This window comes from Mirounga leonina, unplaced genomic scaffold (genome assembly GCF_011800145.1).
Source record: "Mirounga leonina isolate KUSES-001 unplaced genomic scaffold, KU_Mleo_1.0 Mir_174, whole genome shotgun sequence".
Taxonomy (NCBI): Eukaryota; Metazoa; Chordata; class Mammalia; order Carnivora; family Phocidae; genus Mirounga; species Mirounga leonina.
Window position 1 is genome coordinate 75,910,792 of NW_023270451.1, and position 14,807 is coordinate 75,925,598.

At 43.2% G+C, this 14,807-nt stretch overlaps 1 protein-coding gene across 1 annotated transcript in view; it reads right to left on the reverse strand.

The window, feature by feature from the left end:
- KIAA1549 (KIAA1549 ortholog) overlaps nt 1-14,807 on the reverse strand; it is a 109,627-nt gene that overhangs the window by 67,004 nt on the left and 27,816 nt on the right. Inside the window, exons 3-8 of the mRNA XM_035021194.1 lie at nt 10,927-11,015; nt 9,696-9,873; nt 8,855-8,985; nt 5,894-6,077; nt 4,320-4,379; nt 2,948-3,096 (exon numbers count right to left, since the gene is read on the reverse strand). Coding sequence (XP_034877085.1) covers nt 2,948-3,096; nt 4,320-4,379; nt 5,894-6,077; nt 8,855-8,985; nt 9,696-9,873; nt 10,927-11,015 — 791 coding nt within the window. The remainder of the gene's footprint in view (nt 1-2,947; nt 3,097-4,319; nt 4,380-5,893; nt 6,078-8,854; nt 8,986-9,695; nt 9,874-10,926; nt 11,016-14,807) is intronic.

Sequence of the window (14,807 nt, forward strand, 5' to 3'; positions counted from 1 at the left end):
AGGACTATGTAAATATTTATTACACTGAAAAGTTCTGATACATTTTAGAAATGGTTTTGCCTTGCAGAAACCAGGTTCCCATATATTTGGGTATATAATTAAAGATAATACAAACTTGTCCAATCTGAAAGCAACAGTCAGTAAAACCTAATTCTAGCATCCTTTCTAGATAACTTCTTATCAGATTCATAGCTGGAATCCATACAACCACAGTAGAACGGAGTCATCATTTTGGGCAACATTTTCAATTTCATTTTTAAAATTATTTTCTGATTAAAATCACATGTTCACTGTACAAATTACATGCTCATTGGAGAAATTTTGAAAACACACAAAATATATAAAAAATAAAATGAAAATCACCTGAAGTTCAATCAACAAAAGAAAATTATTATAAACATTTTGGCATATTTAATTTTTTTTCATAAGTTTCATATTAATATTTGGATGACAGTGCATGCATTCTTTGGTAACCTCTGTTCACTATATCACTCACTCACTCACTCATTTGTTTGTTTGTTTATTGAGAGAGAGAGTGTGAGTGGGGGAGAGGGGCAGGGAAGAGAAGGGCAGAGGGAGAGGGAGAGAGAGAATCTTAAGCAGGCTCCATACCCAGCGCAGAGCCTAATCTCACGACCCTGAGATCATGACCTGAGCTAAAATCAAGAGTCGGATGCTTAACTGACTAAGCCACCCAGGTACTCCTCAATAATTTTTTTATTATTATGTTAATCAACATACATTACATCATTAGTTTTTGACATAGTGTTCCATGATTCATTGTTCGCGTATAACACCCAGTCCTCAATTTTTTTAAATTTTTTATTGCTACGTTAATCACCATACATTACATCATTAGTTTTTGATGTAGTGTTCCATGATTCATTGTTTGCGTGTAACACCCAGTCCTCAATTTTTTTTAATTTTTTATTGCTATGTTAATCACCATATATTACATCATTACTTTTTTTTTTTTTAAGATTTTATTTATTTATTTGAGAGAGAGAATGAGAGACAGAGAGCACGAGAGGGAAGAGGGTCAGAGGGAGAAGCAGAGCCCCCCGCTGAGCAGGGAGCATGACGTGGGACTCGATCCTAGGACTCCAGGATCATGACCTGAGCCGAAGGCAGTTGCTTAACCAACTGAGCCACCCAGGCGCCCTACATCATTACTTTTTGATGTACTGTTCCATGATTCATTGTTTGTGCATAACACCCAGTGCTCCATGCAGAAGGTGCCCTCTTTAATACCCATCACCAGGCTAACCAATCCTCCCACCCCCCTCCCCTCTAGAACCCTCAGTTTGTTTTTCAGAGTCCATTGTCTCTCATGGTTCTTCTCCCCCTCCGATTTCCCCCCTTTCATTCTTCCCTTCCTGCTATCTTCTTCTTTTTTTTTTTCTTAACATATATTGCATTATTTGTTTCAGAGGTACAGATCTGTGATTCAACAGTCTTGCACAATTCACAGCACTCACCATAGCACATACCCTCCCCAGTGTCTATCACCCAGCCACCCCATCCCTCCCACTCACCCCCCACTCCAGCAAATTTTTTTAAAATGACAATGGCTACATAACATTCCAACATATAAAGATTCACTATAATGTATTTACTCATTCTCCAACTGCTGGACATTAGGTTGCTGTAATGCTTTCACTTTTACAGATTATATTTTGATGAAGAGTCCTGCACTGTTGTCTACACTGTCTACTACTTGTCTACATCTCCACACTGGGTCACTCTAAGGGGGAAGAGATGTGGGGTGCAGTCCCTATGCAATCCATCAGATGGCACCGCTGGCTGGGGTGGTTTCATTCACGCCCACAGACCTCACATTCCTACCTGAGGGAGTTTGCACAATTAATGTAGCATAAATTAACCTCCACCAAGACCTTGAGCTCCACGAAGCCAGGGCTGCTAAATAAGGCGAGGCTTTTACAAGTCATTTTAATTTCTTCCTTCTTTCATGCTTATTTAATGTTACTCTCAATTTTTTATTAGTTTTTTTAAAATTTCTCTATAGTCAACTGCAGCTGGCAAAGGAACTACTCTGGGAGAAGCAATCAAGAGCAATGCTTATGGGGAAAACTCGGTAAGAGGGTCACAGGACAATGCCACCAGCTCAAGGCAAACTCGCGCCGCCCCCACCCACGTCAGCTGTGCATCTTTCTCGCTGATGCCCCCAAACCACCCACCTCTCTGCCCCTGCACTTCCTTTCACCCCACTTTCCTGTCTCTGTGATGCCATAGCTCTAAATATCCCGTTTTCCTAGCTCTAGAAGTCAGCAGTCAATAAAGGAAAAAATCCAAAATAACAGAATTCACATTGAGATGGGAATAAATTACAGCCTGAACCTCCAACTCTCTGCGAGCATGTGCATTTTTAATGGATCACTTTCGGATTCAAACGAATCTGTTGTTTGTAACCTTCCTGCTAGTTTACAAAATGGACTGTAGGGTGACAGATGGTAACTAGGCTTCTTGCAGTGGTCACTTTGAGGTGTATGCAAATATCAAATCATTACCTGAAACTAATATAATATATATCAATTTTACCTCAATTAAAACAACAACAACAACAAAAGTGGAGACAATCGGGTAACATGACTGGGTTGTCAGGAGGCAGGGAGGATGAAGTGCTAGAAGGGAGGGCACAAAATTCTCCTCTCTCCGATCCCTTACGGTCTATTCCACCAGATGATTTATAACTATGATGCTCATGTTGATGGCATGGCAACCCAGTGACACAATTCTCTTGCCATGCTCCCCACGGGTTTATCCGTCTAGACTCCAGTCGAACTGAAATGCTGCCACGCTCATTTGTTACCTGATAGAGTCATCAGTCCAAATTTAGAATTTTCTCATGGCATTTTCCATTTGCATGAAAATACTGCATGTTTTTAGAGAAATCTCTTCCCCTCCTCCCCTGGCCATCTTAGAGTACCTGCACCACGCTGTTCCCGGCAGCGATGGTGGCCCTTCTCCACATCCGCCTCCGGGTGGACACCTCACTGAACAGCTGGGCCAGCTTGCGCTCCATCTCAGCCTGAAACACTTCATTCTGGAGCTGCTTCTCGACAACGCCCAGGAGAACTGCATTTACAAAATGAAACACACGCAGGCCCCAAAACAAGTTAGCAGTGGAGGAAAAGTGAGTGTGTGTAGAAGACAAAATTAATGTTGGATTCCTATGAAGTGCCCATCCCTAGGGAGGAGACATTAAGAGGAGGAAAAAGTGAACATGAACGGGGTCATGGGGAGCCAGGAAGTGCTGCTCAGGGGTCTTATTTACAGTTCCAAGCTCTGTTACACAGACTGGTGGCCAGAAGTCCCAGGAACTCAGCAGCATAGAAGCTTTGGAGCTAAGAACTCCCACACAAGAGCAAATATTTTATCCATCCTTATTTTAAAACTTCTGGAAATGCTCTGAGTTCTTATCTTATCTAGACTCAAGACTTAGATGCATAAACTGACCCGAGACAAGGGTGCCTGTCTTAAAACATCTGTGGTAAACAAGATTATCAAACAGATAATGGGCTTGTTAGCATATCCTCAGAGAAAAACCCCTGAGCTTTTCAGCCAGAACTGGCCCAAATCTGCTGAGACAGGACCATGGACAAGTCTCTGAAGTGCTGTGAAAATGGTCTGGAACATGGGGCCACTGTACCAGGCAAAGAGGTGGAGCCCTTACATGGGGAGTTGTATGTGAAGCAAGGAGAACTTGCAGGGTCTGAGAAGCCACAGACGGTGATCATTATACGGCACACATCCTCCCCACGACCACTTACTTACCCAGCCGCTCACACGCTGGGCACACAGTAAGTGTGTCACTATCTCTTATTCTTTGATTACCCCGTGAGAAAGCCTTTATCCACAATGCCATAGCTATAAATATCTGACCCAGGCCCACAAGACTTTTTAAAAAACCTTCTTATTTGCTCACCGAGCTACCTTATTCATCCTCATAAAACCAAACAAATAAGGCTCTTTAGAAAACAAAAAAAGAGAGAGAGAGAGATCCTTGCTTTGGAACTCCATCCTGTTCTGGATCAGAAGACTCAGTTCTTCTTAGACCTTCCCCTGGACTTGATGTATGAATTTTAAAGAAAGCCAATCCTTTTTGTGCCATAACTCAGTGGGACACATTCCCACAGCTGAATCTGAATTCCCTTCTCATTCATTCTTTGCCAAGAATTTAAGGGACATGATGCCCTGAATTTAGGACTCAGAAACAAGAAAGTCGGCATCATGCTCGATACACCCGCCCAGACTTTTTATTCCTACAGTTCCCAAAACATTATGTAAGTCAGACATACCTGTTCTCACCCAGGAGGACTTCAACAACTGAGATAAGTTCAGCTGCGGGTACTGGAAGGCTATAAAAAGGAAAGGAGGGAAATCCGTGAAAACATGTTCGCACCCATCAGGAAGGTAAAGTCTAGGGAGTACCCGGTAAGTCACAGTACTTCGCCTTTCTTATACCTTTTAGCACAAAATGTGTTAGAACAAAATGCCAGACTGGTGTGAAGGCACGGACAATATGCAGTTTCTGAGCACAAGAGTCTCCAGAAGAAAGGCGGAGAAAAAGAAGTAAAAGGCTGGTTCGAGTGTCACCAAGTGACAGAGCCCGGCTGCCCGCCCGCCTGCAAGTTCCCCTTGAAATCTCATTGTTCCAGAGCAATGAGATTTCACACTGTGCTCCCCGGGGCCCTAGGGTTTCCCAGCAATGACTCCGGGTAAAGTGACCCTATGTCCTGGCATGGCTCGTACAGTCCCGGGGTACCCCTGATGTCCAGCATACTATTTTACCCATACCTGCACTGCACAGAATGAATAGGCGCTATTTGTAAAGAACAGTTTTTATCCCTGCCCATATACTTTGGCATCTGACAAGTTATCCTTTTTCATTTAATTAACCGCACACTAAAACACATAAAAGTCATTAGACCATTTGGCTGTTCCATTTTTGAAAAAGAATTTGATGTTTAATAATGCAATATATGTTAAGAAAAAAAAAAAGAAGAAGAAGATAGCAGGAGGGGAAGAATGAAGGGGGGGAAATCGGAGGGGTAGACGAACCATGAGAGATGATGGACTCTGAAAAACAAACTGAGGGTTCTAGAGGGGAGGGTGATGGGAGGATGGGTTAGCCTGGTGATGGGTATTGAGGAGGGCACGTTCTGCACGGAGCACTGGGTGTTATGCACAAACAATGAATCATGGAACACTACATCTAAAACTAATGATGTAATGTATGGGGATTAACATAACAATTTAAAAAAAAAAAGAATTTGATGTTTTTTTGGCCTGATTTCAACCCTGGGATCTACTGTTTTTTGAAGTAAATGTTTTCCCCACCCCCACCCCGCTCCATTTGCACCGTGATTCTAATTGCTTCAGCCAGGAAGAAAGGTTTTGTTGTTTTATTTTTCTTTTTTTAGTTTTACGCGTGCATGCAGTAAAATATACTCTTTCTGGTGTACAGCTTTATGGCTTTTGACAAATGCACAAAGTTGCATAACCACCACCACATTAAAGATACAGAACAGGCTCATCAGCCCCCAGAAGTTGCCTTCTGCTACTCTTCTGCAGTCTAGCCTTCCTCCCACCCATCTCCCGGGCAACCACAGGTCTGTTCTCTATGCCTCTGGTTTTACCTTTTCCAGAACTTGTGTAGGCTTTACCAGTGCCCTTTACTCTCATAGGACAATAATAAAACAAGGCCAGTGGGTGAGGAGGGCTCTGGAGGCCCACCCTGAACTGACTCTGAGATGCTCCGATTTTATCTGATTTATACTCTTGGACTTCAGCCAAATATTTCAAAAGAGGCCCAAGCAATGAAAATACTTGCGGCCACTTTCCCAGCACTTTGCGAGAGAGCCGTACTCACGTTCGGCGATCTGGAGCACTGGGTACCCCAGGTAGAAACTGAACTCCACCACGCTCAAGTTTCTGAGCAGCTGGCTCACTTCTGTCCCATTCAAAAACCCCTGCGTGCCCCTGACGGCAAAGACGATATTCACCGGGCCCCGCCGAGGAGCCGGCCTTGACGCACCCATGGTGATATTCAAGATCTAAAAAGAAGGAAGGTGGGGTAAGCTTCCAAAAGAAAGCAAAACACCGAGCTAAAAGCCGATGATTTCTCTCTCACAGTTTCTCTCATTGATTTTTTTTTTTTTTTTGCTGAAAGGAGGTAACGTTTTTCAAAGGAACGAACTAGCTCCACAACCTGGTTCCCGTCTGCAATACTTAAAATTCTCAGTTTACTGAAAATGTTTTTCCCATGAAGTGATGAACTGAACACATGTATTTATAGTCCCTCCGCGCCCCTCCCACCCCAAATCCCCCTGAAATAATAAGCTGAACAAAGGGGAGCAAATCTACAACAGCTCTGAGAATGGAAGAAAATCAGAGATTTCTGTCAAATTCCTGGAAGATGGAGAGAGGATGGGATCATAATGATATAAACCAGAACTGAGGGAACTGAGACCCAAATCATACACAGGCATGGAGCACAGGGGCAGAGAGCCGGTTCCCCCGGGGCCCCGGGAGAACTCTGCAGGAACGGACACCAGAGGAGGCCATGAACAGCAGTCAGTACAATTAATCAATGCCTGTATACCAAAGAGGTGAGCTGATTCTCCCTCTTCTTCCCTTCTAATTGCCACAGGCAAGGCAACACAGAAGTGCCGGCCAAGCCACATCTGCACCCTGACCTGCCCAAAGAACCACTCCCTAAGGAAAAGGAGCTCCCCGTCAGAGCAGGCTAACAGACCGTGTGGGTTTGGCCCCTAAGAAAGAGGGTAGAGACTTCTATCCACCAGAGCACACAAGAGACAGAGAAGGAAAGAAAACGAAAGAAAGGGCAGCTTTGCTGCAAAAAGTACACTGAAGCGCTCCATCCCCAGAAATCCTTATCCTGCACTGGGGCAGGGGTCCCAGGCTGCCCCACCATCCTCATCCTCTGCCTGGGACCCAGTGCTCCAGGGAATCGTCCCATCGGGAGACAGGGCAGATATAGACACAGACACCACAGCTGAACGGGAGAGCTGGCCAAAATTAACAACCTGCTTCTTCACTCCTAACAGCGACTAACCAAAGGTCTCCAAATATTTACGGAAAACTAGGAGCCCGAACGCCAAGGACCAAGATCAACAGAGAACAATGGCTGCAGGGAAAACAGAGACAACGTGGAAACCAGAAGGCAACTTTTAACAAATGCTCATTAATGTCCTCGGAGACTTCCTAGGTGATTTTGCATCATCATTCAAAATAATCCTGCATCTTTGTAGGAGAAATCACCATGAAAAAAGGAGCCAAGAACAACAGACAAATGACAGCTGAGAGCAAATTCAGCAGAGGGACTGAAAAACATGATGGACAGAGCTGAAGACGAAATTAATGACTCAGAGGACAAAGTTTAGGAATTTAAAAAGAGATGGTACTATAAGAAAACATAAGAATTATGAAACATGGCTCCAAGTTTACAAAAATTTAATATAAATTCTAGAAAGAGAGAACAAAGGATACGGAGAAAAAATATCAAAGAAATATAACAACATCAGGGCTTTCCATTCAATACACACAAAGCCTGTTCATTCCTGAGTGGCTAGATTCTGTTTTTAGCGTGAAGCACTGCATTTCGTGGTCCCTCATAACATGAAACACCGTGTACTGAGGCACTCCCCCATTGGGTATTTAGGTTGATACCGTTCCTTCTTAGAACATTCTTGTGTTTCCGGCATATGCTCATCTCTGTCCAGCTCACCACACCTGAGCTCCGTGGTCATCCTACTGCTCCGTAATCTTCAAATACGCCTAGCCTATTCACACTACGTGAACTCGGTGCCCCGGAAAGAGATCGACCTCGATTCATGTGAACTGAACTTCTTCCATGAGAGGAAGAGTTAATCGTGGCCTCAACAAACATGTGAAACGAGTTCCTCTTTAAAGGACAAAGCACCGGGGCGCCTGGGTGGCTCAGTCAGTTAAGTGTCCAACTCTTGATTTCAGCTCAGGTCATGATCTCAGGATTGTGAGATTGAGCCCTGTGTTGGGCTCCACAGTGGGTGTGGAGCCTGCTTGGGATTCTCTCTCCCTCCCCCTGTGCCCCTCCCCTAAATAAATACATACATACATACATACATACATACATACATACTCGTATCTACACAGATGATGATACTACAGAACACCAAAGACAGAGAGAAACTGTAAATGAGTCAGAGGAAAGGACTGCAATTAATCACCATCACATAACTACTTCCCAGAACTAGGAGCCAAGTGACAATGAAATAAAATTTTCAAAGTACTAAGAGAAAATATCTGACATCTTAGATTTGAACAACCAACAATACTCTCTATTTGTTAAAATAGGGACATTTTCTGATAAACAGAAAGTGATTATACCAACAGAAGACCTTCAGTAGAGGGGCCTCTCTAAGCAAGGATATACTTCAAAAGGAAAAGTAATTACCCCAGAAGGAAGATCTGAGAAGAAAGAACAGAAGATAAATAAATGATAAAGATATGGCTAAGTCTAAACAATACTGATGGTATAAATGAACAATACTGCTACGTAATTTGTGAGGTTAAAAAACATACTACAGGGACGCCTGGGTGGCTCAGTCGTTAAGCGTCCGCCTTCGGCTCAGGTCATGATCCCAGGGTCCTGGGATCGAGTCCCACATCGGGCTCCCTGCTCAGCGGGGAGTCTGCTTCTCCCTCTCCCACCCCCCCTGCTTGTGTTCCCTCTCTTGCTGTGTCTCTTTCTGTCAAATAAATAAAATCTTAAAAAAAAAAAAAAAAAAAAGGACAAAGCACCTTGTTCTGCATTCAGTGCTATTCTCACCTGCACGGTGAAGTTATGCGTCCCCTGGTGGTGTTTTCTCACTTCAGAAAGAGCTATCATCAGGCCTTTCTCGATGCGCTGGGTGAAGTTGCAGAAGCTGGTATCCACACTCTGAGGCACGAACTGAAGAACTAGAAGGAGGACAGCAATCACAGGCCCATGAACCAGGCACTGGTTTAGGACTGAGGAATGAGGAGGCAAAAAATACTACCTAACTCAAAAAACGCCTCCATAGCATGGGATTAGGTACTGAGAGGTAGTATTTAGCGGTCTCCTAGTAGGGAAACGGAGAAAACCAACTCTGCCCCAAATGAATACATACAACGTGAAGGTGACTTGTATCTTTTAAAATGGAAAAAGATAACAATGGGAGCATCAAAAGATGCAAGTGACTGAAACATTTCAAGTATGAAATGTGAAAATACTCTCAACTCCTCAAAAAACACTGGGGGGGGGATAGATGGAACAATGGGAACATATTCAACTGTGGATATGTGTGTGTGAGTGTATTCAATAATCTTCATCTCTTAGAGGCATGAGCTGAAATACTTATGGGTGAGATGACATGATGCCGTATCAAAATAACGTGGGAGGAGGGCACATAGGTATCACAAGACAGACGAGGAGGTGAAAATTGTTGAAGCCGTACGATGAGTACATGGAGGCTCATTCAACTATTCTGTGCCCTTTTGTATATGCTAGAAGTCTTCTGTAATTATAAAGGCTTTTTTTTAATTTAAATGAATTGTTTAAAATCCTCCCCCAATTTTTTAACAATGTAAAAAATAAAATAAAATTTTATTTACAAATCAATCAAAACAACTATGCTCAGTTTTCTCACCCGTGTGAACTTGGAACCTGGACTCTGGCACAAGGAAGGAAGGTTTCACAGCCAGGATTAAAGGAGTTTGGTCACGTACAAGTTTACTGTTTATAAGTACATTTATGACTGATATTGCCGTGTAAACGAAAGGCCCCGATGTTACCAGGAAAGTGAAGTCAGCGAATAGTTCATAAACCTATGAAAATTTAAAAAAAAACACAAAAGACAGTAATTATCAAATTTGAGAGGGCTGTACCTCAAAATTAAAGGAAGCTGCATGAAGTAGAAAAACAACAGAGCAAGTAAGGTAAAAAATAAACAGGTAGCTTTAAATGAAGGGGGAGGGCTGCATAGACAATCAAAATTTTATTTTAGTTATCCCTTTTACAGATCTGCCAACCATCTCAAAAACAGCGTAAAATTACAAGAGCAAAAACAGCGAGAAAGAACAGCCAATAATACGAACTGAATAATGAGTTACGGAGAATTCAAAGTCGTTGTATTTAATCCACATGTGAAGGAACACTTATCTGTTGAGCAGGGCTGTCCAAAAGAAGTTCATGAGCCACATATGCAGTTTTAAAATTTCTAGTAGCCACATTAAAAAACGTAAAAAGAAACAGGTGAAATTAATTTTATTTAACCCAATACATCTGAAATATCATTTCAACATGTGGTCAATGCAAAAAATTATTAGATGGTTTACATTTCTTTTTTCACTCAGCCTTTGAAATTCTGTGTCAGTTTTGCACTTACAGCATGTCTCAATTCAGACAAGCCCCGTTGCACGTGCTCAGTAGCCACATGTGGCTCGTGGCTCTGTTCAGGATGGTGCAGGTATAAAGCGTGGCTTTCTGACCTCATCAGGGGAGAGGGGGTAGGAGCACAGGGTCCACTGTGTATGGAAATCTATCTCTATCCCACTAAGTGTACAGAAATACGCACACGCACTCACTCTAAAATCTAATTAAAATTCTAATCCAAGTCCTTTTACGTAAATCAAGGGAATCATCACGTCATCATCCCCAACTCTGGTCTTAGAGCCTTTTTGTTCCAATTCTGCCAACACATCCCCCCAGTGGACTACACCTGGCCTCAGGTGGGATCAGGGCTTCCCTGATGAAGCGACGTTCGAGTGGCTACCCAGAATGAGCGGGTGTTCACCAAGAGAAGGAGGGAGGAGAGGATAGGGAGCGTTCTAGAACCATGACATGCCTTCAGCCTGAGCTCCCGAGCCACAGGCACCCACCTTGAGCTCCACCGCCCGGTTGAAGTGAATCCTCAACACCTCTTTGATGGACGTGATGATGTACTCCTGCACAGCTCTTCTGGCCAGCACTACAAACCAAAGCCAACCACCAAACGCAGTTTAGTTTCATTATGAATAATGTGGGCGTCACACTTCTGGTCCCCAAAGCAGAGCCTGTGCTCTGCCAAACTGTGACAGCCGCTGCCAAAATCATTTTGTAAAAATCAGGCCCAGACTACGAAAGAACAGGGGAACGGCTGTGGATCTGGACATTCCCAGGTGTTCTGTCTCTTGGCTATGCCCCTAATGGTAAAACACAAAGTTTTAAAACTCTCAGCAGTAATATTTTAAAAGACTTTAAGATGTTACTCAGCAAAACTAGATGACATCTTCCCCTGTAAAATGAGGTCTCCTACCTCAATTTTTCAATGCAGTAAGGGAAGGGTTTTCACCACTAATAACGGGGCGGGAAAGATTTTCACGATCCCCATGTATTAAAATTTTATGTAGGAAGTAAAATATTTCTTATAACAAAGCCTAGCTATATTTAGCTCTCCTTCCACATCTAAGAAATTCTATTTTAAAATGTGTAATAAGAGAGCCTCTTTCTCAGTATTTAGTAAACATGTCTTGCTGCTCCCCTTTCTTTTCCCTATTATTTTTTCTTTCCTCTGCCATTAACTTCTCATAATGCAGAATCTAAATACGTTTGAAATTATTATTCGGTTTTCTGCTTCCTATTCTTGATTTTTAAAACTGGAGACAGGGAACACCTGGGTGGCCCAGTGGGTTAAGCGTCTGCCTTCGGCTCGGGTCATGATCCCAGGGCCCTGGGCAGGGACCCCACTTCTCCCTCTGCCTGCTTGTGTGTACTCTCACTCTCTCTCTCTGACAAATAAATAAAACCTTTAAAAAAATAAAAATAAAAAATAAAACTGGAGACAGAATCGCTCTGTATCTTCCATTCTTTTTTTAAAAAAAAAACATTTAAGTTACATTCAGTTGTTTTCTCTACTGATCGATGACCTTGATAGTAAGCACGGGAAAGGGCTTTTTTAATTCATAAGACCATTAGAACAAATGCAGACACCCTGACGGTGTCTGCTGACACACCAGTGGCCAACTTGGCCTGGACTACAAGGGCTCCAAGAGGACAGACTACAACATGGGTTTTAAAGGGAAGGACAAAAATGAGTGGGAAGGAAAAGAAGGGAAAAGGAGGAAGGAACGGAGGTACAGAGGGACAGAGAAATAGAGGGAGGGAGAGAGGAAAGACCGGAGGGAGGGAAGGAAAGATCTCAAAAGCTAAACTTGGGGAATGGAGAGACAGAATGGAAAATCAGAGACAGAAAAACCCAAAAGACCAAAGGAAGAAGTACACGTTGCAAGTAGCCCCATCTAAAGGGTGAACCATCCAAGTATTACTCTGAAGAGTCTGCACGACCCACCATGAAAACCTACACCTTCTCTAGTTAATCTAAGTAAGATCTAAACTATAACGTCAGGGTATGAGCACAAGGGTCTTTGGGGGAAAAGGATCATCGACAACAAATATCTGTTTCTCCAAATATCTAGTTTGGGCCAAGAGAGGCGAAAGAGCCCTGCTGAGGAGGCCAGGGTCGGGCAGGTCCTGGGTAGGAAGCACAGCCTCACCCCCTAGAGGATAAACATGGTGAAGTGCTCTCTCAAGAGTCCACCACGGATCAGCGGAGGGCTCTTACTTTTATGACAGAGCTCCATAAAAAGAACCCTTTCAGAGGACAAGTAATCACCCCAACCCTCTCTCTCTGATAATTACTAAAAGACTAAAAGAAACCAAGGCCAAATCTAAATGAAGATTCTAAATGAGGTGATCCTTCCTAGGGCTCAAAGATAACCACTGAGAGCAAAAGATAGCATTCCTGTCCACTTAAAAATACAATGTAACACTAGGGATACTTATGCACAACTCCCCATATTTACTACACCTGTTGAAGTGTACATTTACAGTGAGTGAATTCTACCCCAAAAGCTATTGCAAATACTCGGATCCCTAACAAAGAACACCAAATTCATTAAATGTATATCCTCTACGACAGTTAATCCAGGCTATATATGTCTGATATTCTTAGAGATCTTCTAAAATGGTTTCTAATTATTTGTAGAAAAATTTGAAAAGACACATTACGCCTACAAGTATCATAAATGTCACGAAATCCAAGAAATAAAGAAGCTTTCAGTAGTTCTTTTAATAAGCTTCTTGTAACTGACCACTTTGTGGTTACTATGTAGTAATGCTATAGAAAAGGAAGAAAAGTATCATGTCTATGAGAAACTCTTCTCTCTCCTCTGGACTACTGTTTTCCCACAGACGAAAGTTCACCACTAGCCCCAACCTCGTCTCCTAGCATAATTACTTCCTCCTCCCATTTCACAGTCTAATTACCAGCCAAGCTGAATGTTGTTGGGCTGCCTGACCTCTCCACCTGTGTTCACGCCTTCCACCAGAAGGACACTTCCCTTCATCTCCAGACGACAGCCCTCTTGAGTGTGCACCTCCAATTCACATCCTTCCAAACCCATCCCTCATCATCTATCTCAAAAGTCACTTTCATAGAACTCTGCTTCAACCATTCTTATCACAACTTCCAAGAAAACATGGCTTGTGTCTACCCTACTAGAATCTAAGCTCCTTGAAGGTCAGATCCATGTCATTCATGTAGATTACTCTCAAACCTTCTAAAGGCATAATCATTTGTCAAATGAATTAATAAATGGTTCCTTATTTAGGGGAGGGAGGGAGTTAAGAGAGTAAAGGCTTCAGCTTCTCCCCACGACCTCAGAGGGTGGTGGCACCACCATGATGAGCAGAGGATGCATGGCCTACCTCACAGCATGATCTCCTTCTCCTTCCTCACCTTACGTTTCCCTGTTCTTCTTCCTTCTCCACTCCACTCCATTCCTCCTCTACTTCTATCAACTTCTTTCCCCTTCCTTCATTTCTATCCTCCATTCCCACCAAAATCAACAACACACAGAGCCAGGCTGCACATCAATATTATATTGTATTTAAGTATATTAACAGGTCGCAAGACTTAACATGCAGCCTGTCATTCCTGATGAAGAACAAGCTGGAGAACCCAACCAAGCAGGCCACAGTCACTGGACATGTACAGATATGACGTCAAACGTGCTCTGATTTCACGAGACTAAAGCAGCTGGGCAGATACAAGGGAAGCTGCTGCTTGTCAGCCAGTCACTCGGGCTGTGGACCAGGGTGGAGATCAAAGTTTATAACTGAGATCAGACATTTAGCTGCTCCCTGTTTCTTTCTCGGAATCTCAGGATCTAAGTGACATTTACAGGAACACGTAGGGGCAAAGTGCTCCCTCCTTTCAAGGAAAAGAGTAAGAAATTGTAGCGGTTGCCCTTACACATTTGTGCATCTGCTTGAGCTAAACACGAAGGTTTTTGTTTTAATCATGCCATCTACGCATCCACCAGGCTATGAGTTCCAAAGGCAAAGATCCTAGCAAACGCTCCTAAGCCTCCATCTGAATCTTTCATCTCTCTTAGTGCTACTACTAATATGTAGCATTTTGTGGGTGTTTCTTATGTGCCAAGCACTGGGTTAAGTACTTTATGTGCAATGATGCATTTAAATCTTTACAATAACCCAACAACGTAGATGCCACAGTTATCCTTGTTTGACAACTGAGGAAACCGAGAGGTCAAGAGACTAACTGTCCAGAGAACTCACAGGAGTGAGGGTTACCACCCAGGGGCTCCCTGGGGCCGAAGCCCCCGCCCTTTCCCAGGATGCTGTATGTCACAGAGGCATTCCGTACAAGCACCTGAGAAAGATCACCCCAACCAAGAGGTGACTTGAAGTGGAGCCTTAC